The following is a 27,628-nucleotide window of genomic DNA, read 5'->3' as shown; positions in this document are numbered from 1 at the left end:
CGTTTGTAGCAGGACGGCAACTGTGAATCAAACTTAAGATAAGGAAGAATAAGGACATATTTACCCATTTAACATGTATTTAAGTTACACAGCATCGATATCAGCATCCGTCAGAAATTAATTAGTGAAGAAACGCAACATTGTATCATGATATAACACAACATAATGAAACAACAAACGCTGAACAGTAGGCTACATCTTGTATCTTTCAGTTCCTGGTCGTCAGCGCCCAGACAAGAGAAGGCGGAGTGAAGACATAACTCATACATCAAGTACGTCTCCTCTTCCTCACTTCACTGAACTTTACACTCAGTTTGGTCAGACTAGGGTCAGGTAGGACCCTGAATATGAGACTCTATGAGATCTGTGTGTGACGTCATCCAGAGAGCCAGCGCATCGACTGTGAAACTGTTTAAAAGGACTTTCTCCTTAGTAAAGAATTTGGCTCAGAGTTTTTACATAAAACGCCAGTCACTTCATCCTCTCGTTTTTCAGAGGACATTAAACCAGGCAATGATGATGAAGAGAAAGAGGAGAGAGAAGGTGAATACCATATTTAGTGTCTATGACAAGGAACCATTAAGTCTACAATTCAAATTTTATCTGCCACACACACATGTGTGCGCGCGCACACACACACACACACACACACACACACACACACACACACACACACACACACACACACACACACAGTGTTCTAACATGCATCTCATAGTTTATAACTAAAGGTTGTAAAAACTCTTCCTTTACGTACAGTGGTGGCATATTCAAATTGACTGGCCTCTCCCTTAATAATTATGTGATTATATGTGTGTGTGTGTGTGTGTGTGTGTTTGAAAAAGAGAGAGAGAGCGATGATGATGATGTTTATGAGAGACTATGTTAATGAGAAACTTCTCCCTGTGTCTTCAAACAGAAACATTTGAGCTCGTTTTTGGAAAACAGGGCTGTTCTTCACTCCTTCATTTCCCTCACAGGCCGAATGTGGTCGCCTCATCTGAAGGTCAAAATGTTACTCTGCCCTGTTACCTGTCTTCTAAAACCAGTGCTGTCACCATGGAGATCAGCTGGTTTAAGGGGACAGACTGTATTTACCAGTATAAGAATGGAGAGGTGAGAGAGGGGAGGGGCTATGAGGGCAGAGTGAGTCTGATCATGGAGGAACTCCAGAGAGGAAATGTGTTTCTGACACTGAGAGATGTTCAGAGGACTGATGGAGGAGAGTACAGGTGTGAGGTCATCTATGGAGAGGAGAAGAAGGTGACATTACATACTCACCTGATTGTCAGACGTAAGTATGATGTAAAAACACCACAATGACATCAGTGTTTATGAACATAGAGTAGATAGAATGCATTATACTATATGAACATAGACACACAGTGGCCAGTTTATTAGGTACAACTGTCTAGTATCAGGTTAGTTTAATGAATCAACTCCATACTCATGTTTGTGTTATATTTTCATGTAAACACTTTATTAACAGAACAGTCAGTAGAGAAATCACATCACCATTATTATTATTCCTCCAGCATAAGTCTCCCATTCTATCACAGTTTGTCACAGAGACAATCTCAACTCCATCTCTCCTTCTCCACAATATACACATCAGCCTCTCCTTGGGTTTTACAGATTGTCCAACATACTGACATATAAAACTCTTCTGTTCAGAGACTAGTGGATTGAGATAGTGTTTTATTTTAAGTTTCCACTGACATATTCTATATTGTACATAATACATCATCTCAACAAATCACATTTTGTTTTTCCTTCTAATGCATTATTTAAGTCATTGTAGCAACACAGTGCATTACTTATGTACTAATATTGTCTCTCTCTTACATGTTCTACATGTTAATCCTGACAGATAAAGGTATGATACAACACAATACTACAGTTTATGCTAATTAACGCATTATTTAAGTCATTGTATCACTTGTTTTACATATTAATGATGACTGACTGTTTTCCTCATCATATGTTATTATTGTATGTATTATGACACAGTGTAATGTTATTGTTTGTTTTAAACAACTAATTAATTAACTCTGACTCTCCTAAGACACCCCCCCCCATCACATGTTAATTCCCACAGTATTAGATATGATAAAACACAATATTATAGTTTATGCTAATTAATGCATTGTTTAACTAATTGTACTAACTCAGTACATTATTTATGTACTAATATGGTCTTTCTCATATATTAATGATTACTGGATCTGTGTTATCTTCTTCAGTACCCATGTGTTTCCTGGGTGTATTATGTTACAACACAGTGTTATAGTTTGTCTTAAAGATTATTTCACTCCACATACTCAGTTGTCTCTCTCTCTCTCACTCTCTCTCTCACTTTCTCTCTCTTCCATGTTAACGATAACTTGTTGTCTGCTATCTTCTTCATCATGTTATATCATAGTTTTATTATTTTTGTGTCATTCTTTTATGTATTATGAAAGAGCTGTTTATAGATTAAAAATTAACTAATTAATCACATAATTTGCTATGATTAATGACAATTAATCGCTTTTTTTCTTCTTCAGACTGAGGCCTGTAATAATAGATATTTAAACTTTTTAAACTTTGAACACAGATTCTCGTCTGTGAACTATAGGTTTCCAGTAACTATCAAGGCCATCAACATTGCCTTTCAGCTTGAAATGCATATTTCTCTTCTCTTCTCTCTCTGTCTCTCTCTCTCTCTCTCTCTTTCTCTCTCTCCCTGTTGTACATGTAAATGGTGACTGGTTCTCTGTTCTGCATGTTAATCCTGACAGATGAAGGTATGATATAACACAACACTACAGTTCATGCCAACGAATGCATTATTTAACTTAGTGTATCAGTTGTTTTGCATATTAATAAATTCATTAATTAATGCGCCCACACACTCATGTTTTCTCTCTTTCTGATTTACATGTTAATAAATGACAGGATCTCTGTTATCCATTAGATCTAGAGGTGTAATACCACACAGTGTTGTAGTGTCTGTTAATTCATTAATTAACTCTGACAGCATTAGATATGATAAAACACAATACTACAGTTTATGCTAATGAATGCATTATTTTACTCATTGTAGTAATTCAGAGCATTATTTATGTTCTAACATTGTCTTTCTCCTACATGTTAATGATGACCGGATCTGTGTTACCTTATTCAGAAATCTGTAAGTTCGAATGTATATTTTATGATACAAAGTAATGTTATAGTTTGTCCGAAATAATGCAGTAATGAACTTCATATACTCAATTAACCCCTCTCTCTGTTTTACATGTAGACCACAGTGGTATGATAAAACAGTGCCTTAACTCCAGTCATACATGATAATGATCACAGTCATCTTTATGATACAGTTTGTTAATTGACTTATTAATTGACAAATGAATTAACTCCTCACACTCATGTTGTCTTTCTCTCTCTGTTCTACATGTTAATCCTGACAGATGTAGGTATGATACAACACAATACTCTCTCTCTGACTCTCTCTCTCTCTCTCTCTCTCTCTCTCTGTGTTTTACATGTTGATGACTAGTAAGGCAGTGGTATTATACATTATGATACAACATAATGTTACAGTTTGTTTTAAATAATTAATTAATTAACTCAATTTACTCATGTTGTCTCTCTGACATGAATTCCAAAGAAACATGTATCTAGAATATTCCTCTTTTACTGGAAATAAGTCAGAGGCATGATGAAGAGACAGGACAGAAAGATCCAAGACTGAGGGAAAAATCCCTCTCACAGTTATAGTCTAAAGGTGTTTGTGTGTGTGTGTGTGTGTGTGTGTGATACAACTATAGTCTAAAGGTGTGTGTAATACAACTATAGTCTAAAGGTGTGTTTATGATACAATGAACAAAACCAACAGAGCACAAGGCAGAAGTAGATCTTCTCCAGTAGTATACTGCATGAACACAGCATGATACAAAAATTACATCTGATAGTGTAGTTATGCAGACACAGACTAATACTGATAGTGTAGTTATGGAGACAGAGACTAACACTGATACTGTAGCTATGGAGACAGACACTAATACTGATACTGTAGTTATGGAGACAGAGACTAATATTGATAGTGTAGTTATGGAGACAGACACTAATTCAGTCAGATTTAACCAAAAATAGTCTGTAGACCAGTAATATGAAACGACAGAAACTGTACTGTACATTTTACATCTTTCAGAACTTGATTCTCGGCCCCAGCCTGTGAGAAGACACAGTAATGATGGTGATCGTATTTCAAGTACGTCTCCTTTTCCTCACCTTCCTGATCTTTACACAGACTTTGGTCAGAATGGGCTGATCTGGGTTGATCTGAAGCTGATCTATGTTTTCTGTCACCCAGCAGAGGGCCAAATTATAGATTATCAATCTGAGCAACAACTACACAGTCTCACTGTTCACTAGCATGTCTCTCTTCTGAAGTTTTCACTTGGCTGTGTAATGTTTAAATTCTGCCCATAGCTGCCCACTCTTTTTTTCAGTGAATATAGAGGACAGTAAACCAAACTCAGATGCTGAAGAGAGAGAGCAGAGAGAAGGTGGATCTCCCTCTATTTAATCACAACAGAGACACAGACACTGGTGATGATGAATAAGGAGAAAACTGTAGTGACTGATACTGACTGACACATCTTAACCTGTGACCAGTGACAGAGACTGATGGAGGTGTTGCTGACCAATCAAAGCTCAAGAACAAGAGTGGACCAACAATGTGATTAGTTAATGCTGTACATATTCAAATCAGATCAGACAGAACAAAATCCAATCAGAGGTTGAGATTGTAACATGTGTAAAATGGGTCTGAGAGACAGCTGATGATTTCTAATGTGAACCAAACTGACACACATGTACAGAGTAGAGCAGAGATTAGAGGTGAGTCTATAAACCAGTCTATAAACAGTGAGGAAATAGAACAGTAACAGACAGTGATGAGAGAAAACTGACACACATGTACAGAGTACAGCAGAGATTAGAGGTGAGTCTATAAACCAGTCTGTAAACAGTGAGGAAATAGAACAGTAACAGACAGAGATAAGAGAAGTACAGAAGTGGAATTAAGTCCACATGTGTCATTGTGTGTTAACTTTCTTCTTGTTTATTGAGTTGAATTTATGGTCAACATTTCATAACAAACATTTCATACGAGGTCATTTCCTAAATGTTATACCTGGATTTGTGTCATAGGCTGAAGCCTTGATCAGTTACCGTGGTTACAGGACAGTCCATATATGGTCATGAGGAAGATGTTGATCACTTTTGTGCTGGTATGATCTGACTGGGTGTGTTAATGTATGTAATTGTGTGTCTTATTTTATACTTTTGTGTTGCCTCTCAATGAATGATGAAATAAAGCTTTTGTATTTCAAACACTTTAGTCTATAGTCTCTGTAGTGATGCATTATTCAGAAAAATGCTCTTTGCAGTGATTGGTAGGAGAAGGAAACTATGATAATAACCTCACTTCACAGTCTTCTCAGAGTCTCAAATGATTGTTCTCTTCAGTTAGTACATAGTGTGTGAATCAGCTTCACTGACCACCACAAATTTATTCACTTTCCAACAAAATGTGAAACGTGGGCAAAAGTCAAAACTCCACTGGTGTTTCTATTAAAACAGGAGCTGCACTTCATGCTTCTGTCCAGCAGGAGCAGAGCTGGACAATGTGACTGTCTGTTTGGCTACAACGTGAAAGACGTTTGAATGAGGAACGTTTAAACTGAGGAATATGGCTAATTTACATGATTTGATGAAGTTCTACTTCATGCTTCACATGAGACATAGTGAGATTCTGTTGTTAGTGAGCACAGTGGATGATACTGTTGCATACACTTAGAGGGATTTTAAAATGCTTGGGGCTGCACAGAAGAATTCTTGTCTGCCCGTATCCCCTAGTGAGTGTTCTATGTACCAAACACTATAGTGAGTAGGGAGTAGTGAGTAGGGAGCGATTTCGGACACAGCGTTTGTTATCTCCTTAAACGTTTCATGTTAACACATGATAACTTATACTGTTATGGCATGAAACGTTTCACGTTATAAGGAGATAAGCTGGTCTCGGACGGAGGGGGAATCCCCGTGATATGTACTCCAGAGGGTCGGACTCATTCGTTCCCTAGTGGAAATTCCAGTTGAAAATCCAGTAGCTAGTCTATTGGGATGAACTGGTCTCAAATGGTCTGTACTGGTTTAAATTGGTTCCAATTGAGTTTTCAGATTCTAATGGTTTGCCCAGTTAAGAATACCAGTTGAAACCATTTAAAACCCATTTAGACCAACAGAGCCATAGGCAGTGGCTGCTTTACCAGTTCCACCTAGTTGAAACCAGTAGGATGTAACTGGTGTTGCCTGCTATTTATTTCAACTGGAAACAATTGGTCTCAACTGGTCTAACAAACCCAATACCTGCACTTGGTGAGAAAGTGCTGTAAATGGAGAATGCACTCAATAATAATGAAATATATGAATTGTTTGATTCATCAGTTAACAATGTACAAAGTGCACTAAAGAGAATACATTGTTTTTTGAAAATGTCAAGTCATTTGTAAAACGTTTTAACCGTTAGTGTTTCTTTTAAAAATAAGTGTTTTTAAATTGAACAATTCATATTCAATTTAAAAACACTAATTTTTAAAGTTGTATATTGCTTAAAGAAAGTTTTCTGCTTTCCTGCCTGCCTTCAGCTGGATGTCTACTGGGATTTTCTACTGGATTTGAGCTGGAATTTCCACTAGGGTGTTTACTAACGGATCTTGACCACTCCAATAAGGCGGACCCGCAGGAGCATAGCAGTGACAAATGACAGTGAGCCAATGAGGCATACTGTTCTATATCTGTGGTTTGGATGTTATGCTTGCAGCGTGAAACTAGTGCCAATAACAGAGAAAACCAGAAAATAGCATTTGCGGTATGAAAATGAGCTGGGGAAGGAAAACTTAATAAGTGACCCAGTGTATGGAAGAGCAGTTTCACTGGTTGATCTAAAAGCATCAGGGACTTAAACTTGATATCGGCAGATACAGGGAACCAGTGGAGGGAGATTAGGAGGGTGTGACATGTGACTGCTTCAGTCGATTGAAAACCAGACGTGCTGTGGCATTTTGAGTCATCTGGAGGGGTTTGATTGCGCATGCCAGGAGACCTAATTGTGGAGAGTTGCAGTAGCCAAGCTTGGAGATGAAAAAGTGCCTGAAATAGGCGTTGGGCTGTGTGGTCTGATTTTCTTAATATTGTAGAAATATTTAAATAGTCAGTGTCCTGTTTCCTTTGGGCAGTCAGTTAATCATTCGGCCATTTATTTTCACCTGTTTATGTCCATTAAGCCTTCTTTTATGTTTGTGTAAATACTCTCTAGGTCTTTCAGTTCTTGATGAAGTCTTGCATTGCCCTAATGCATTTCCCTGTGTTTTGCCATTCTACCTAGCATTTTGTTTGCCAAGTCTGTTCTTGTCAGCTTGGTCCTGTTTAGTTTTCCATGTCTGTTCCCATTCCTGTTGACTTGTAATGAGTGAAATTATAGTATCTCACAGATCCTCTTTTCCGATGAAAGGATAACAGAAATACAAACACAGCTGAGTTATTTATTTTGCACCTGTTCAGCCACTTAAAAATGAGAACAGTTCAGAGCAATACATTTTTGTTTTTTCTAGACAAGCAAATCAGCTGCTATCTTGGCAGGCTTAGCAAAGCCAGTCCATGATGCAAAAACTGAAGAAAGTTGAAATTCACCATTTAAACAGTGGATAGTGACATTACCTCATCATGACACAAGTTAATCGCAAACATTTACTTCAGCAGGGAGCATTCATGACTACACATTATGCCTTTTCTCTTCTCCTAGACTTTTGAAACGAACAGAAATAGACATTCATGTCACAGGCTAAATTTTGTAAGCTTCAGATCTGCGTCTGTGGGCCTCAGATAAGCAGGGAAGTAATAGAATTACATTTCATAAACATTTCTCCTTTATATTTTTATAATGTGTTAACTTGAAGGGACATTTGAGAAAATCTTGATAACAGTCTGTGGGACACTTAAATTTTCATAGTAGTGTGTCTCAGTGGGAAGCTCTGTGTATCCTGGGCTCTGATGTGTTTCCTTTTTCCTGGAAGCATAAACGGATTCTGACTGCATTTCACTCTGCATGATCTCATGAAAAAGATATTAACTGTTGGAGGCAGTAAACAGATTTGTTCATCTTCTTGTCTAAAGAGACAAGGCGCGGAGTTTTGGGAACATTCAAACTGTGATCCAACATACAACAATTTCAAGAGACACACTGCTTGGAGATCTGTTGGGGCATGTTGGCTCAGTGCACAGACATCTACAATGAAACTGCTCCAACCTGTTTTTATCACCACCCATATCAACATTCTTTGACGTCAACAGGATGGAAATTTCACTGAAATCGAAAGAGAGAGTTTATACATTTAAAGTAGTCAACTTCATGGTTGTAGCTAAATTTCCACTTTTTTTTAATTAATATTCTCTAACCACACGCATGCTGTAACTTTAAGATGTTAACATTAGATGCTGTAGTTCCGAGAGTTTAAACATGTATAAATGTTTTGGTTTAGACTGACTTGGACAGACCGACGTGAACAGCAGGACAGGTAAGAGCACAACCTCTCTCATTTAAATGATGAAAACATTACCTACAGCTTTTCAGCTTTAAAATCTATTTTTCAAATTATCTATATTAACTGTAAAATTTTATATTTTTCAGAAAATGGCAGAGTGTCCAGAGCAAAGTAAGTTATCAGATCATTGTTGTTCATTTTTAAATTTCTCTTCTGCTGATTTAATAGGTTTATCATGATTGCTACGATGTAAGTCAGGAGCTATTAACTGTCATACAATTATGCTTGTGTGTGTGTGTGTGTGTGTGTGTGTGTGTGTGTGTGTGTGAGAGAGAGAGAGAGAGAGAGAGAGAGAGAGAGAGAGAGAGAGAAGAATGTTAGAGCTAAAAATGAGAATGAGGATGATATTTAAAAAAGAAAGAATGTTAGCTAAGCATTTTGCAAAAGTTTGTCATGTTGTTGGAACACTAGAACAGTGCAGGTATTAAAGTGAGCAAACAGGTGTGAGCTACTAGAAATACTCCTTACTGAAAGACTTTGTGACTCCAAACACTTAATGAATTGGCCAGTAAGACAGGATAAACCTGGAGAAACCTGCAGTTTCTACCCCAGTACAATAAACCTCCTGATCCAATCTACCAAGACACCTCAGATTACAGGACTGTAAGATTATATTTTACATGAATTTATGTATGCATATGTTAACATATGTCAACATAATCATGTGAAGCTGCTACCCTACCTGCACTGTCCTGACATGATTGCACTAATTTATACACTTCATACTGCATTGCTGTTAATGTTTTCACACAAAACTGCCACTGACTGTACTGTCAGTTTAAAAACACAACTCCACACACATGCAAGGATCTGTGCTCTTATCTTCTTATCACATGCCCGTTTATCGTTCTTCTTCTGTCTTTTCTTTTTTTTTGCTTTTACATTATATTCATGTTGTTATATGTCTAGATGTTTCATATACTTGGTACTGCACACCTAATCTGGTTGTAAATGTACAATGACAATAAAGGTATTCATATTTGTATTAGAGAAATCAAAACCGTGAACTATTTTTATTGTGAGTTATTTAACTATAAAATATTAGCCAAAGTTTCATATGAGTAGTCTTCATCGTTAAGCCACACAGGTTATTTATAACGCCCAGTGATTAAGGTAAAAAATAAGAGAAAATGATCAGGACATTGTTATGGCATTATAAGGACAATCTGTTTGGTGTTATTAATCACATGACAGAACATCGATTACTATCAATTTTAACACTAATTATATTATTTCATCTTATATTTGGAGTAGGGGCATAACTTTTGGTGCCATTAGCAGCTTGACATTGACGTTTGTCACTTTCTCTTCAGTATTTACAGTGTGGCAATAGTATGTGCTGTGTTTATACAAAACAGTCAAGAGGTATTTGTGTCATCTCTGGCAATTCACTTGACTTCTTTAGTCAGCCAGCCAGTCAGAGCTATGCATCCAATTTCATAGCACTGGTGACTGTAAAAAATCCACCTAAAATAACACCAAAGGCAACTCTCCAAATATGATACAACATGCCACACAACACTTGTCATGTTAAACTGCTGTTAACCTTAAACTTATGTCCAAATATATTGTTACTGTATTACACTCTTATTGATTATTACATGTTTTACTTCACAGACAAACTGACACTAGTTGACAAACCAGTGCATCGAAGGCGTATTTCGTCCTCCTCCTACCAGCCTAAACTGCAGAGGGCACCTGTGGGTGAAGATGTCACTCTGTCCTGTTACCTGTCCCCTGAAACCAGTGCTGTTACCATGGAGATCAGGTGGTTTAAGGGGACAGACTGTATTTACCAGTATAAGAATGGAGAGGTGAGAGAGGGGAGGGGCTATGAGGGCAGAGTGAGTCTGATCATGGAGGAACTCCAGAGAGGAAACGTGTCTCTGACACTGAGAGATGTTCAGTGGACTGATGGAGGAGAGTACAGGTGTGAGGTCATCAGCGGAGAGGAGAAGCTGACATTTACAGCTTTACTGTGTTTAAGCTGTAAGTGCTCTCGAAAAGAAGCATGTCACAAGAACATTGTTTTCACATCCAAACCTAAAATCTAAACTAATAATTGTTATTCTGTCTTCTCATTTAGCCAAATATAGGGATTTTAGTGATACATTTAAATTTTAAGTTTAAAAATTCAAACTGTTACCAGTGAGCTCTGTTCTGTACCAGAGAGCAGTGCCTCAGTGAAAACCAGAATATGCAACAACATACCCACACTGGAACCTGTTCACATGTATAGTTTTCCACAGAAATGATGCATAGACTGAAATTATGAATTTTGCGAATATTTTGATCTTTTTTGTGTCTGTAATGTTGATTTGTGAAAAATTTGAACTGTTCAGGGCTGTTTATTTCCCAATAGCATCTTAGACCTGAAGTGACAGCTAAAAGTCAGCCTTAGAGGCATCTTTTGTTTGCCATGTGCTTCTAAAAACCATGCTGTGTGGTGCCCCCTAGTGGGAGATTTACCACACTACTAATTATATGAATAATAATCGAAGTTCCTCATTGACTGAACAGAGCTCTGAAGAAGTGAGTAGTCAGAATGAAAGACAGCCAAAATAAGGCACTGGTTTTACTTAGCAGAGGTTGCTAGGAGACCAAGCATTATATATCTATATACCTAATGTATATTTATAATATACTACTATATGACTATATTCACGTGTTTCCATGTTCATGTGATACATGTGTCCGGCTTTTCCACTGCAGCTCTTCAACTCATCCCTGGGCCAGAGATTAAGAAGACCAACACATTTACATTAAATTTTGTGCGTGGATTTGTGGGTAAGGACGTCATTATTCCCTATCATCTGTCTCCTGAAACCAGTGCTGTTACCATGGAGATCAGGTGGTTTAGGGGGACAGAGTGTATTTACAAGTATGAGAATGGAGAGGTGAGAGAGGGGAGGGGCTATGAGGGCAGAGTGAGTCTGATCATGGAGGAACTCCAGAGAGGAAACGTGTCTCTGACACTGAGAGACTTTCAGGAGACTGATACAGAAGTGTACAATTGTGAGGTCATCTATGAAGGGGACAAGAAGCTAACATCCAAAACTCACCTGTATGTCTTTGGTAAGTGGTCTGTCTGTCTAAACCGTTACCTTATACATAGGATATAAAGACATTACTTGTTTTCATCAGTTTGCAGTATGTGTCAGTATTTAAATGTTTCTGTTCTGTTTTTGCACCCGCAACCTTATTGTTTCTGAAATAGTTAAATGGAAATTGATAACATTTTCGAATTTGTATTTTCCTTAATAGAGCAATTTAGAGTATTGTTTTCACTCAATAATTGTGGTAAAATATAAATCAAGGCATCTGTAACTAAAATACTGTAAAAATACTGTTTTCGTGCCAAAAATGTGCCAAAACCTGGAAGGCCCCAGGCTACATATGCAGATACACACACATACATATACATATATATATGCACATATATTTAGATACATATACACACATCTGTAACTGAGTCACATTCTTGTTACAGCTGTGAAAGATGAAGAAAAGTCACAAGAGGAGGCTAGCAGACAGTCAGAGAGCACAACTGCACATCCGCATGAAGCTAATCAGTGTCTCCAACAGACAGTCAGAGAACTAGAAAACATGTCTGTCACAGAGGAAACCAGTGAAACACAAATAGAGTTAGTGCAGGAATTACTGGAAAAGAAAATGATTCAGCCCTTCCAAGGAACTGCTCTACAGGACAAAGGCAAACAAATGGAGGAGAAAAACGCTGAATCTTCAGAGGGTACTGTGTTTTTACTATGCATAACAGAACAGAACAGAACAGAAACATAAACATAAACATAGATATAACATAACACAACACAACACAACACAATCACATTGTATTTATCGCTAATTATCATCCAACCTCCAGCATGTAGACTATGGTCAGCATTCAGTCACACAACTCATTGGAATGACACAAATGAACTTATGGAGCTCTCTGACAGTCAAATCAAGGCATGTCTGATTTCTCTCTCAGAGCTTTGTCAGTTTTTTCTTTTTCTTATTCTTAAAAAAAATCATTTTAAGGCTTTAGAATTTGAATCTTTCATCTGGAATCTTGCTGTCTGAATTCAGTTCAGCTCAAAATCAGCATTGATATGTTCTGTGTTATGTCTAGGTGCAGCTGACAGACTACCCCTCAGGAGAAGGAACAGTGCTGAACTCTCTCGTCCAGTTAGTAAGTTGATTTGTGTGATTTTTACTGATCTGTGCTCTGTAACTAGGTCAGTGCCAAACACTACCTGCAGCTGAATGCATTTGAAAAAATTTACGAAGATGACATCTGTTCATATGAATTTATCTCTAATTTAAGTTCAGTGTTTGTCATCCCAAGACAACGAATAATACCAGTAAAATGTTGGATACTAGGAAGCCTTGTGAGGTCTAAGTCTGAAGATTGTGTGTATTAGCATTGATATAGATTTTGTGTTTAACAGAAACTCAGAGATTATTTGTGATTATTTGCAGTGGGAGGAGAAAGGCCCAGTTTAAACCTGCCAGTATCTCCTGAGCTGAGGCTGGTGCTACTGGGGCTGAGTGAGACAGTGAAGTGGGCAGCAGGAAACACCATCCTGGGCAGAGAGGAGTTTGGGATCCAGGCTGCTACATCCACAGAGACCCAGCACAGCGAGAGCAGACAGGGGGAGGTGGCTGGGAGACAGCTGGTGGTGGTGGACACTCCTGACTGGTTGAGTCCTGGACTCTCTCAGGAGGAGATGAGGAAGGACGTGGGGCTCTGTGTCCGTCTGTCTGCCCCAGGACCCCACACCTTCCTCCTGGTCTATCCACTGGAACCATCTGAGGGAGAGGAGAGTGAGCTGCTGGAGAAATTGGAGGACATTTTTGGGGACAAATGTTGGGGACACACAATGATCCTCTTCATAAATACTGAAGGGTTAAGGGAGATTAATCTAGAGGAGGTGATCCAGATGAAAAGTCATGGGTTTCAGCAGCTGATGGAGAAATGTGGAAACAGGTGTCACCTCCTGAATGTTAAGAACAGGGATGAAACTGAGGTCACAGAACTGCTACAGAAGATTGAAGAAATGGTGTCAAAAAACCAAGAGAAGTTCTACAGCAGTGATGTTTACCAAGAAGCAGTAGAGAGAGTTACGGAAATTAATATATTCATTGAAAAAGAGAAGAAAAATAGGAGAGAGAAGGAGGAGAAAGAGTTGGAGAGGAAACATGAGATGGATAAACAGGATTATGTCATAAAAATGGAGCAACAGAATAAGGAAAAAGATGAAAAGATTAGTGAACTCGAAAAAAGGATAGCTGAGCTGGAAAAAGAGCTTGAGAATGAGAAGAATGAGAATAGAAAGAAAGAGTTGGAGAAGCAACTGGAAGAAGAGAAAGAAAGGAGAAGAGAGATAGAAAGGGAGAGAGAGAAGCTGAGAAAGGATATGGAGAGAGAGATAAGAGAAAAAGAGGACATACACAAAGAGGAGTTGGAGGAGATCAGAGAGAAATATGAGATGGAGGCCAAAGCTGAAGCTGAGAGAAACCTTATGAAGATTATTCTGCCAGAACTGCAGAGCAAACTTATATCCTCTCTTAAAAAGCTACAGAGTGAATTTAACATAAAGACAGAGGAAAAAGATGAAGAAATGAAGAGAATGATGCAGATACTAGAGGAGAAAGAGAGAAGGATGGAGAGAGTTAAGTACATACTAGAGGAAAAGGACAGAGAGATGGAGACAATGAAGGAAAAACTTGATGAAGCGATGAAGAGACTACAGTATAGCAATGATGAGCAGGACAGAGGAGCAGAGAGAATGAGACAGACACTGAAAGAGAAAGAAATAGAAATAGAGAGACTGACGCTCAAACAGAAAGGAGAGGAAAAACTTACAGAGGGTGACAGACTTAAACTGATCCACGGAAGGATGACCAAGGAAATAGTGAGAATGAGGCAGGATTTACACAGTCTGAGCCGTGGAGAGACAAGTAAAGAAGCAGAGAGGCTGAAACAGGGACTTGACCACCTCACAGACACCAGCACCCAGCTGGAGGAGATCTACAAGAAATAGAGTTCAAATAGATGAAACCAAGTTATCTTATCCTTCCAGAAACTACACAGGTGATCTGTAGGGTTTAGGATATTATGAACTGTTGATGTGTTGTTGGGCAGAACACACTTATAACAGGTAGATATAGACCAACTGCACCACACAGGACATCATCACACATCGCTCTATTACAACCTTTTCTTGCTTTTTTTTGTACAGAATGTTTTTGTACAGTGTTGTTTTAGTAGTTGTAAGAGTTTTGTTTAATGATCCTTGGAATTATTTGTAATCAGTGTGTAAACTTAACAGTACTGACCACTGAAAATTTTCTCAAATGCTTGTTTTGTGAATTGTTGTCTATTTTGAGTGTTATTGGAAGATCCTTGGTCAGTGACACTCACTGAAATTCCTCCACTGTTTGGACCTTGTTTGGACCGGGAGAATGGAATTGGAACTTGGTTTTGGTAAATGCGCATTGAGTGACGGTGGTTGAAAACGATTTTTTGACCACTTTTGATTCACTTCGTGTCGCTTCATATTACAAATCTAAGTTATTTTCGTTTTCTTTTATGTGTTATTGGAATTATCAAGTCTTTTGTGCCAATAAATGGAATTTCATTGATTTAAAGAAGGACTCGAAAGTGCGTTGAAAACAATTACCTGCTCATTCATTCCACGGTCTTAACTTGGAAAATCGAAAACATTGAAAGGCCGATACAGACCTTTACACTGACTGAACACTAGCACTGATAAAAACACAGTGAGAGTGGTGGGACTGTGTTGTGTTTTCCTTTAATGTGTGAAACGATGACTAAAGAAGGACATAAAACTTAATGTGTTCTGCATCTTCAACCCCTCATTCATTCATCTTTCCCAATGACACATAAAACCACCAATCAGCTCTGACTCAAAGAAATTTATGACAAAAAATAAGCGCTTGCATTCTCAGAAACTTGGTGTGATGGCTACACTTCTGGGAGCCCCAGTGCTGTACCAATCCTCTTCCACACACTGGGACTGAGTTGCCTCCCAGTATAAGCACTGCCAGTTAAGTGGGCCCGTGTTAAAGCCCTTGTCTGTTACACAGGAGGCCTGGGTTTGAATCCCAGCCAAGCTTGACTGAGTCGCCAACATGACCTGACCCCTCCAGAGCTGGTGACCCACATCCTGCACAACATCAGAGCTTTACATTACCAAGTGCCAGAGCACCCACACATGAGTTGTTCAAGCCACGGTCTGTAAAATAAAGCACCCTTTATTGGACTTATTGGACTGTTATACCATCCGTGTATCAGTCTGATATGCGTTCTTTCATGGAACAGCTGTGAATAAGAACAAATCATTATGACAGTGTGAATGCAGAGCATGGAGCGTGTAGGGATTTTGATTACTTCATGCCCACACAACAATAGTTATTATTCAGTCCTGCAGCATCTGAAAACTGTCAACCCACAAATCTAGAATGGTAGTAATTATGAATTTAAAAAAAACACACTCATTGCCAGTCTGCATATGTCTCTCAGCCAAAACAGTCATAGACAAGTGTGTGGCTTAATGTGGTTAGACACCCTGAGGAGAAGCTCAGCTGTGTCAGTATCACATGCAGCCAACAATCAAGTTTATTAGTACCATCATAAAATTGCTCCACTACTCCATTTACACATTAATCAAATACACTTTAATGAGGGGAGACAAATCAATTTCCACATAATAATGATTTAAAGGGATGGAATTGTGGCCAAGACAAATAGTCTATGCACATTTCTACTCCATAACTCTGCCAAATAACAATTAGCTAAACCATTGTTTGAAACTTTTGCTTTACAATGTACAAAAATTTCAGTTGATATAAAAAGTACATAGGTCTGATTTTGAGTTGATGAGTTATGGGGCTAATTGTTGGAAAATGAATTCACCAAGACACTGAAATGGATTTGTCTTTCATGCTAATGTATGCCCATTGACTTTTACTACTGAAGACAGATGGAGGAGAGAACAGATGTGAGGTTATGTACAGAGAAGATTTTTCATCAGTTTGATGGAAACATGTTGCTGCATGATTCTACACAAAACGTTAGTAATTCCACACCAGTCACAGTGTAAATTTTGAGTAGCTGAAGGAAATGGCTTCAGACTGTAATTACCAGACTCAGTATCAGAGACCAGGAGAAACAGCGAGAGATGAGTGATCATTAACTCAGTGAGTTTCCTGTCAATCAGCTGTAGCGAAAGTGTAAAAACATACAGTGTTCAGCCAGATATCTGTGTCTGTCGTATGAGTTGGATGAGACGGTCGTGAGTTGGAGATGATTCCCTTTTGACTGACTGAAAGGAGCTTAAGGTTAAAAAAATGTATTATTGTGAGGAGATTAGAGTTGTATGATTGTGCTGAGCAGGTCTCTCCTTAAGCTGAAAGAGAAACTGCCTCTGTGAAAACAAGGACAGGTAAAGGTTTTCAACGACCTCTCTCTGACATAATGAGTACAGGTAGTTTTTCTTTTGTTTGTTTAGGTTTTTTTGGAGAGTGGGTACACAAAATTTCGTATTTTTTTAAATGTGGTAAATGGAGCTGTACCACCTCACAGTGATATAATAACTGATCTGAGAGCAGGAATGGACTCTGTATCAGATATACTGCCTGTTCTCTGTGTAAAGGTGTGTTTGTGAGTGTGTGTGTGTGTGTGTGTGTTAGTTGACAATATTGAAATGATTTCATGTTATTATTGATAGACACACTTGTAACACTTTCTTCACCCCCTGAGTACAGGGGGGCAGTGCCTTGGGTTCACTGACTTGGTTAATACTCTGTATTAGACTCTGTATGTAGATAAAATACTGTCTTATGATACTATGAAATGATACTATGACATTAGCCATATTGCTGTCCTCTAATTATGATATGTATATATGTATATGTGTGTGTATGCATGCAGTCTAATCTAATTGCTTCCTTTGCTTGGATGCCTTTACTGATGCTTTCTGAATATGAAATTCACCCAACAGATAAACAATCCTTATTACATGCATTGTAATCCCAGTATTGAGATGCCTGTATAACAGTATGCTCACGTATACATCTTAAACATATACATATGTTAACACACTGCTTGCATAATGGCATGCTTATGTGTACATTTTAAACATATGTACCATATATGGAAGTCTCATCAGAATGTACGTTTCTCTATCTTGTGCATTATTCCATATGAGGCATATTGACCCGATTCTTAGATATGGGTTAAAGGTATTTGTTATCTATGGCAGACAAGGTAAAAGGCCTTGTGGAGCATGGGTATATCTTTGCTAGAGAAATTTCTTTAGCCAGTAACATCATGACTCAGTCTGGGTAACACCGTGTGCACAGTGTGCAGGAGAGTCTTCTCTCCTCTCTGCTCCTGTTTTGGCTGTATCATCACTGAACTCCAATAAAGAAGACTACTACTGAAAACCATCTCTGTGCCTGTTTACTGTTTTTAACACTAAAACGTCGACGCCCGGCAATGGCTTCAGGTTTCAATATAAGCCCTGTTCTATTGGTACATGTTTCAGTAGGAGCCCAGTTAAGGTTATTACAAAAATCTTAATTGCAGATTATTTCCCTGAATACTGTAATTGCAGTTATGTTATGACCCTGAGTCATAAATGGTCAAATGTGTATTATTTCGTGTGCTGTTGTTTTTCTCCCCCTGCCTGTGTGTGGTGCTGTTTCCTCCCCTGCCTGTGTTTCCCCCGTATGTCTCTGTAATGTGTTGCTCCACAGGTGGCGATCGAGGATTGGCCCACGGTTGACGGCGCCAGTTTTAAAAAGACGCGCCACCCAGATGCCGGCGCCTCTCGTTTTGTCCTGGCCACTTTGTCGGTGTCCGTTCCCGTTCGTTTGCGATTTGATAACTTGTTGTGTGTGTTTCGAGAAAGATTCGTTGAATGTGTTTTGGGAGAAAGATTCGTTGTATCGTGTGTAAAACTTTATATGTGTGTATGTGATTTTCGTTGTTGTAATATAGTTGTAAATATTTTCGTGTTAACTGTTCGGGTAGTGGTAGGGGGTGTGAAGCCATTTTTGTTGGATCTTCTTTTCTCCTGTTTTTCGTTAGGGAGTTAGGGAAGTTTTCTGTATTTCCTTTTCTTTTCTTTTTTGGAAAGCAGGTTATTTAGTTTGGGAAATATAGATTGTTTTGTTTGTTGTTTTGGCCGCGCTCACCCCCGAAGCTTTTTACTACCACTTTGTAAATAAATCACTTTTTGGATTATAATTCGTGGGCACGGGTCATCCATCACTGGGTACAGGAAAAAGGGGGGGTCACTTTTGTTATGCTCGGTACCCCTAGGCTGGGCATAACAAGTTATTAATGTAAATGAATAGAACTTTAATAAAACCGTTTTTTCTACTAGTGAAATGCCTTTTTGTGTTACCAGTTGCATACACTATGTTTTGTATGCACAACCAGAATAAATTAAGCTGATAGTGATTTGAGTGCCTTTGATTAGCAGGTGCACTTATGTGCTCAATAGATATATCGGTGATTGGTTACAATACTAATTAGCTGTTTAGAGCAGCTTGTAACTAGAAAAGGTTCACTTTGACTCAACGGGGGGAGCCAACTCAACAGAATGCAGAAATCACCATGTTTCACAATTAACATATGTTGGCAGTCATAATGGTATTCTCAATTAATGTACAAATAATTGTGCAGCTCTGCCTAAGATTATGATGGTTTATCCACAGCAGGGATGTAACTTTGGGCTTTCATTCATTTCATTTTCAGACAAATTGCACCTCACATTGATCCAGGACGTTGGACCGAGAAGATGGGCAATGACTTTGACGTAAATGCTTTAAAAGCATTATGTAACATTTAATTGCATTCTTAACACACTGATTCAGAGTATGAGATTCAGTGTTATGTTTTGTCAGGGCTTCCCTCGACAAACTACTGGCACCACTGTGGTGTGCTCATGCTCATGGTAAATGTCTGCTTCTCTTAAACTTTTCATCCTCAGAATCACAGTATGTGACCGATCTCAGAGTCACATGATGTAACCAAAAATCTTTATATTTCACAGTATGCACTTTATATGTCTCTGTACAGACAGATGATTTACATTCACTGAGGTAAGTATTGTCTCTTAAATAAATAAAAGCTTAATTCACTGTCCTGTTTGCCTGATTATTGCCACTCAAAATTGATGATAGGTGAGCACCTGTCTTGTAAGCGCACGATGGACTTCATAGCTGTTAAAAGTGGCCACAGCGACAAGATGAAAAAAAAGTTTCTTATATCATTTCAAGGTTTTCCTGGTGCACTCAACAAAGCTGTTTTGTTTGTTAAAGTTGAAGACAGACCTTTCGATGATGCACACAGGCTTTGACACTCTTTTCCCTGTGGCATGGTCTGTTTTGCCTGTTGCATGCATTTCTGCCTTGTGGACTGTTGACAATACATATGTTACACACTTGACTAAATGATGCTCGGGACAAGTGTTTTTTTTGGTAAGTTTTTCTGTTTATTCCGTAACGTCCAATAAATCAATATTCTTCCAACAATCCCCTCTCACCGGTTCGCACTCTGCTCACTAGACAGTTTTTTCCAACGGATTCTAGTACTCCAGCAGGTAAGTATAGCGCATGTGCGCTTGTCCGTAACCCTAAGCAACGGGTATGTGTTCAAGAACCGAAACATTTCTCATTCACTTTACTCACAATCCCTTATACCCAAACTGTCCGTATTTTAAGCAGTTGAACACAGCATGAAACAGAGGCAATAACTAAACTATCATAATGCAACAACAAAGAGAAGGTCTACAAAATCCTGGTGGGGATACAAAAAAAATACAAATGGGAATACAAAATTATGATTAATGGGGGGGCGTACCACACATAGGCATCTCTTTTGCCATGCCATTTTGTTGCCAGCATGGTGCCATTATTGTAAAAGGCCACCTCACCCCCTTTCTTGCAGGCCTCAAGGTGCCACAGGCACCAGTTTGGTTGTCCAGTAGGCACTGGAAGAGGGCAGGACTTGAATACCAGTTGTCCATGAAGACAGTATGACCTTTATTGAGATAGGGCTGCAAAAGGGTGAGGACAACTGCTCCTGACATCCCAACACCATCAAAAGATAGTATGTCTTATGAACTCCCCGTATAGACTATTAAGTCCTGGATATAACCAGACAGGACATCACAGAGGACAAACAGCTTCACCCCATATCTGTGCCACTTTGAGGGGATATACTGCCATCCTTTCCATTTCAAGATGGATTCATCAATGCAGAGGTCCTTGTAGGGACAGAAAACTTGACTGAAAGACCTTCACCTGTCCCAAGCACTCCACAATACAACGAAGATAAGATTTGAAAAATAATAATTGTATTCATTTATTAAACTTAAGTTAAACACTGGAAGCATCAACTGGAAAAAAAAAACTTCAGGAGGGGGAAAAGCCAAAACAATAAACAAACCAAATCTAGCTACTGGGAGTGGAGTCTGACTTCCCTAAATGCAAAAAGAAAACAAAATTAACAGAGACTAACCTCAATCCCTAGCTAACCAAAACCAGGAGAAAACTGCTTAAAACAAAAAGGCCCCCAACCTCCCTACGAAGCTTCCCAGGCTATTTACAAAGCTATGTACAACACATACAACAAAAAAACAAAAAAAGCACATGCCAGACAAAAGGCAAATAAACAGAACAACAAGTTAGCAGCAGCAACAACATCCAACAACAACAGAGTGACCATACATCCTCTTTTTCCCCAGACATGTCCTTTTTTTCGGGCCCTAAGAAATGCATCCGGCCTGGATTTCTAAATCGCCAAAAGTGTCCGGGATTTGGCTCTTCCTTTGCACGGTCACCAATCATTGTGTATGCATTTGCATTGCTTTGACCTTTTTCTTTAGGTCTCGCCTTCTCAAACGCCACCAATGGACGGTCATGTACACTGTAATGCCATAAACATTGGTTAAACTGCATCTCATTCATTACTGTTAACACCCCAGCAATAGCCAAGAGAACTTAAGAAATCCGTAACGAAATAAGGTCATCTTGCCACTGTTATTATTTCCCCGTAAATTAGGAGGGGAATGCACCATCCCCCTGCACCCCAACCCCAGGAAAGAACAGGGAGCAGAGAGAAACATACATAGAGAGAGACAGAACACAGCACAACACAGTACAACAGGGGGGTATTTCAGAAAGCAGGTTTAGTGAAAACTCAGAGAAAGTTGTAAACCTCCTAATAGAAGAGCCCTGTGGCTTTATTCTTCTAAAAAAACAAAGCCACAATGGTCTTCTATTAGGAGGTTTACTACTTTCTCTGAGTCAACTAATTCTGAGTTTTACTAAACCCACTTTCTGTAATACCCCGCAGGAACAAACAACATACAACATCCAGACAATAGTAAATGTAAAGTACATCCATAGATGTACTGTGTGACAAAAACAAACACCAAATAAATAAATAAATAAATACAGTAAATACATCTCAGATCATAACATCAGTATAACATCACAGACTCCTCAGTTTCATCAAAATTATCCATCTTAAAAGATAATTGTCTTTGAGCCAAAGGGTGCATCCAAATAGTCTTTTTTGCTTAGGAGGGTTCCTAACTGAGTGAAATGACCCGGAAGTATCCAAGTGGCAGCCATGATAAGAGTTGGTCGAATCCTCTAAATGCTGAGGAAAGGTGTTTTAATACTTCCTTTCACGTTTCCTTTAGCATAGGGTACACTGGATCATCCTTTACGAAAGGAAAGGAAAGGAAATGATTTCGTCCCACAATTCTTGTCGACACCAACATTTAAAGCGACACACCGTTCGGCCGTTCATGAAAACAAACGATTATAGTAATGTAACACTAACCGTATCCTTGACGCGACACAAAGTTTATCTAGCTGAAGTTTTCTCATTTAATGATTTGCCGATCCTATACAAGTAAAATAAGAAAATAAAAGTAACATGTCAAAATGATGGTGTCGGTCAAAAGACGTATACGCTCTCCAAAAAGTAACAGTTTCTAACGTTTTCTGACTATAAAACAACTACTTGCACAAACCGCCTCGTGCATACATCCTTACTTAGATTCTTGACAGAAAACAGTTAAAATTCACAATACGAACTTAAATAAATTAACTTACAATTTTCCAACTATTTCTGATTAAAAGTAAGTCTTAATACTGAAGTACAAGCATTAGCAATTGCATAACAAGTTAAATTTTTTTTTTCTAAAAATGGATCAGATCAACAGGACCGACAAGGGATATGAGGCGTTTATTGCCATATGATATTTTTAATGCAACATGACTAAAACTTAAGAATGGTTTGTTAATGAAGCAATATTTTTCTTCGGGTTGTCCACGTTTATACGGTCTACATGAAACAAACACTAAGACCGCACGGGGCGAAGTATCAAAGATGACCTTTTAGTAGTCCATCTTCGGAGCACTGCAGTTCCGCCGTCGCATGATTACGTAGCCTAGTCTAAGTCGGATTTTCTTAGCGCCGCGGTCGTCTCTTCCTAAATCCGTATGAATTCTCCTTCCTATCTTTCCTTAACCCCATGGTGTTTTCCATCGAAGTTAAGGAAAGGACTTAGGATGTTTTTGTTTTTTTTTACTATTCGAATGCACCCAAAGTTACACCAAAATTTTCTTTAAGAAGGCACATCTTCGGCTGAACAAAGTCGCAGAAATGTTGCATCACCTGACCTGAATACTGCGCCCTGATTCGCTGAACGAATTTATCGGGTTTTGGTTAAGGACAGTATTGACGTTTGACGTTTTGTGCTGTAAATCGTGTACTTATAATACCTTGACGGTGGGGATACTGGTTCTGTAACAAAACATTCAGGGTTCAGAATGTGTTAAGAATAACTCACGACAGTCAGTCCGTTTTTAAAGGATGCCGTTTATTCGTTTTTGCAAATGAACTCTTCAGATATAAAATAACTGGAATTGGAGAGGAGAATAACAGTTAAAGGAAATTTACAGATAAAGTTCTACATAAATATCTAAATGAATGTGGCATTACTGTAAAATATGTAGACGCACCGCTCATACACAGACACACAAAGGGCTTATCTAAAAACACAAGACACGCAAGACAGGCATGGGGTGTGTCCCAGAAAGCAGGATTTGCGAGTTGGCCAGATCTTTTAAGTAGCCTATGAATTCACGGAAATCCGAAATTTTCGACGCCAGACTCAAAGGTCGGAGAAAGTCAAGTTCAGTCGCAATAATAACTTATGCTCTGAAACTAACCTGACAAATGGCAGTTTTGTTTGAGTTAGCCCAAGCCCGACTACACCTGTATTACGTAGGAGACTCAGCCACTCAGACGTTTCATCTGTTTCGATAATGTCGTGCCCTTTCATTCACGGTCCAGTTAACATGAAGGCTCAAATGATTCGCCGCGCACGACTTATTGGACTTAGTTGCAAATTTCTGTAATTTCCAGAATAGTGTCTTTGCGAGCGTTATCGTTTTCATCATGGTCCATAATCTACCTCAACAACCTTCTTAAACCTCACATCTCGAACGTCACTCATTGTAGATTTCGCTCAGATCGTTATAAACTCTGTGTATTGCCCTTCGTTTTTTTTTCTTTTGCCAGTGGCAGCTCTCTATATAACATTGGACATGCTGCACACATCGGGAGAGGAACAGTGCGCAGATCCACCAAAGAAGTGTGCCGTGCATTAAAGCACTTTCGGCACATTTTCGTTGTATTCCCCAGACATGAAGCAGTAACGGTTATCCTCGAGGAACTCTACAGTATAACAGGTTGGTTAATGTTATGTAAAAATCCATATGAAGGGTTTAAACACAGCTGTTTCAACAATGAATAATTATTATCCAACATTTCAGAATGTCCAAATGTAATTGGCTGATGGAGCATAGATTCCTATTAAAGCTCAAAGTGTGAACGAAGGAGATTGTGAATAGGAAATCTTTTCACAGCATCAGTGTGTTGGTAATGACAAAGGTTTAAGTGTCTAAATCAAATCTTCATTTCAGATAGTAATGCAACTCATTCTCTATTGTCAAGATAACATGTGATGCCACCCACATCATTAAAAACGTAGAAGCCAAATTGCCAGGGTCTGTCCATGATTCAAGGGTGTTTCGTGAGTCCACCTTGTACAACAGGTTTGAACAGGGTAAGTTGCCTTTCAGATACTAATTGATGCTTCAATTCTTACTTTTACACTTTTCTGTGTTAAGTGTTGTACCATATGGTTACTTTTATCATGTGATTATAGGACAATATGATGGTATACTCCTTGGGAACAGAGGCTATCCCTGCCAGCCCTTTCTAATGACCCTGTACCCTGACCCTGGAGCACAGTGGCGTGCTGCAGGAGAAGAGCCAGGGTAGAGATGACAGTTTGCATCCTCAAGGTCCGATTCCAGTGCCTGTCATTCCAGAGGGGGCATGTGACATCACTGTGGCAAGTGTTGTGTTACATAATATTGCCTCAGTAGATGGAGAAAGATGCTCTTCTGCAGTCATAAAACAAGATGATGCACCTTCCTACCACCTTCCTGACAACTGACATGACCGGACTGTGATGGACACGATTTGCAACAACCATTTCAACTAAGTGCAACATCACCCCAAGCAGTGTTATTATTATTATTATTGTTATTATTATTATTAATAATAATAACAATAATACATTTTTTTGTGCATGTTCAATGAAAACAGCAGTTTGTCAGCAGATTTCTCATTTCCTCTTCATGTCCTGCAAATAGACATGAAAGGACATGCTTTAATTTATTAGCACCATGCACACCAATGGAAAAATAAAACCATTTTATAAAACCACCTTTAATTTGTGCTCAGGTACTTAAATTTTAAGTTTTGTTTTTTTGTTTGTTTGATTTGAAGTTGTATGTGGTCCTTCTGGAGGTCCCTTTTTTATCTGCTTCTCCAGATGGACTTTACGTAGATCTTTTACTGGCATCTGGGAAGAGAGACAACATTGTGTTAGAGGTTATGGTGTTCTTCTGATTTTATGATTTCAGCTAGACACATGGGTGATACAGACATATGAAAAGCTGTTCCTACTGTGCTAAGATGTTCTCCAGAGTTGAATGGGGATTCCTCTACAGGGGAAGGGGAACAGCCAGCCTTGATCTGACAGGACCATGACAAGCAAGATTTTAATCTGTGACCAAATCATTACAGGTTACCCCTGTCAGACTTTAAGGTATACCTCCATAGAGCTCTCCATAAATGCTGAGAGAGTCTCATTGTCTTCATCCTAGAACACAAAATGTTTTAAATTAAGGCTACTTAAAACCTATGCATCAGGCAATATCTGCTGAAAATGAGGCACTTACTGATGCAGGGATGTCCAGAAGATGGAGGACTCTTTCAGTCACTGGAGATTAAGGTGGTTAGATGCAAAAGTGTTCAACAGTGATTAGCCTTCATTCACAGAAGATAAACCTGCCATTCATATAGCTTGTGTCCTGGGGAGTAGTTGGCCCTGATGAGCTGCCCCCCCCCCCCCCCCCCCCCCCCCATGCCATCCATAAATGGCCTTTCTGCATTCTGGCTGAGTGCCAGCCCTTCAGCCAGAGTGGTGGTGGGAGCCCTCCACCTGTTTATGAGCCTCCACCTTCTTCCTGTTGGCTAGAAAGTGAAACTCAACTATTATGCCTAGGCCTATATTTACAAGTAAGGAAACGAATTAGCTATAAAGTAAACAAAATGTTACCTGACTGAATTATGATTTTGTACTTGACTTTTACCTGCTGTCAAGTGCGTTTCACACCACTGGGGTCACATCTGATTCAAAACCATAAAATGCATTCAGTATTATAGTGTACAATGCAGGCAAAATTACATCCAAATTCTCAAAAGTTACTTTAAATATTGAATGCAGCATAACTACTTTACACAACTTGATAATCGCATTAACTGATTCTGTCAGCAATTTTTTTGCCGCGCCATCTCCCTTTCCTTTGCTGCTGTCGCCGTACTACTTTTCTTCTAGAATATTTTCCGGTAGTCTTGGTATGCTGTCGTAGTTCTTGCTCTGTCATTGTAAAAAATGTTCAGCGCGGTTTCTCTCTGTGAGAATCTATCATTTATTACACATTCATTGTTCGACTGCTGATGGCTTTTAAAATTCGTGGCGAACGCGCACAATTCAGGCTATCCGAGATTGAGCGAACTGAATCTCCGGAATTGCGATCCTCTGTTCTGGAACAAAAGATTCAGCACGTGTAGGGTTTCGCTAACTCAAGTTTAAGTTTAGGACTCTTCAAACCTGCTTTCTGGAACACACTCACGTACTGACAGGGGGTGTGAGGATGAAATGCGAGTGTGTGTCAGAGTTCAGAGTCAACACGTTCCTATCCACGCCCAACCTGTTCTTCTTGATTAGGACAAACCAGAAAGAGAAAGGATAAAATTACTGAAAAAGTCAATGAATATTCATCTAGCTGGCAGTGCCATCAAAATTTGCCATAATTCTAAGATTTTAAACATATCAGTGAAACTTTTTGTTTAGGGCAAATGGGAAATACAAAATCACAACGGAGAAGACAGACCCGGACAGGTAGAAATTTTTAATCTCAAAATATTTTGATAACAGGGGAGAGAAACCAGTTGTTTCCACAGCAGAATTATCATAATTCATCACTAAACTCTGGGACTTTAAAGTGAATGCAGCACTGGTTGTTGAGCTATTCTGTTGAAGGAAAAAGATTACAGACTTGTAGTGCGTGACATGTAGCCGAAAAGAAGAATGTGTGATAAAAATAAATCAAAATAATAAAAAAATCAAAGTAATATTTTAGGGAACTGGCTGTCAATATTAGACAATATTCAATAAAACTGCTGATCAGACCTACGTTGTTCATTAATAACCAAATGTCCAATGTTAAGATAATGCAAGATTCCTTAAAAAGATGGCACCTGGTTTAATCGCCTCGGTGTG

At 38.8% G+C, this 27,628-nt stretch overlaps 1 protein-coding gene across 1 annotated transcript; it reads left to right on the top strand.

The window, feature by feature from the left end:
- The first annotated feature begins 1,059 nt into the window (after positions 1-1,059).
- LOC115808788 (uncharacterized) lies at positions 1,060-14,695 on the top strand. The gene is made up of 6 exons (XM_030770271.1): positions 1,060-1,116; positions 1,195-1,294; positions 10,266-10,637; positions 11,361-11,723; positions 13,131-14,403; positions 14,551-14,695. Exons 1-6 carry the CDS (start codon positions 1,060-1,062, stop codon positions 14,693-14,695), a joined length of 2,310 nt encoding a protein of 769 aa, XP_030626131.1.
- The last annotated feature ends 12,933 nt before the right edge of the window (positions 14,696-27,628 follow it).

The sequence above is a fragment of the Chanos chanos genome, chromosome 3 (genome assembly GCF_902362185.1).
Source record: "Chanos chanos chromosome 3, fChaCha1.1, whole genome shotgun sequence".
In the NCBI taxonomy this organism is placed as follows: Eukaryota; Metazoa; Chordata; class Actinopteri; order Gonorynchiformes; family Chanidae; genus Chanos; species Chanos chanos.
The sequence above is the reverse complement of the archived record's forward strand: the minus strand, read 5'-3'. Positions and strand labels throughout refer to the sequence as shown.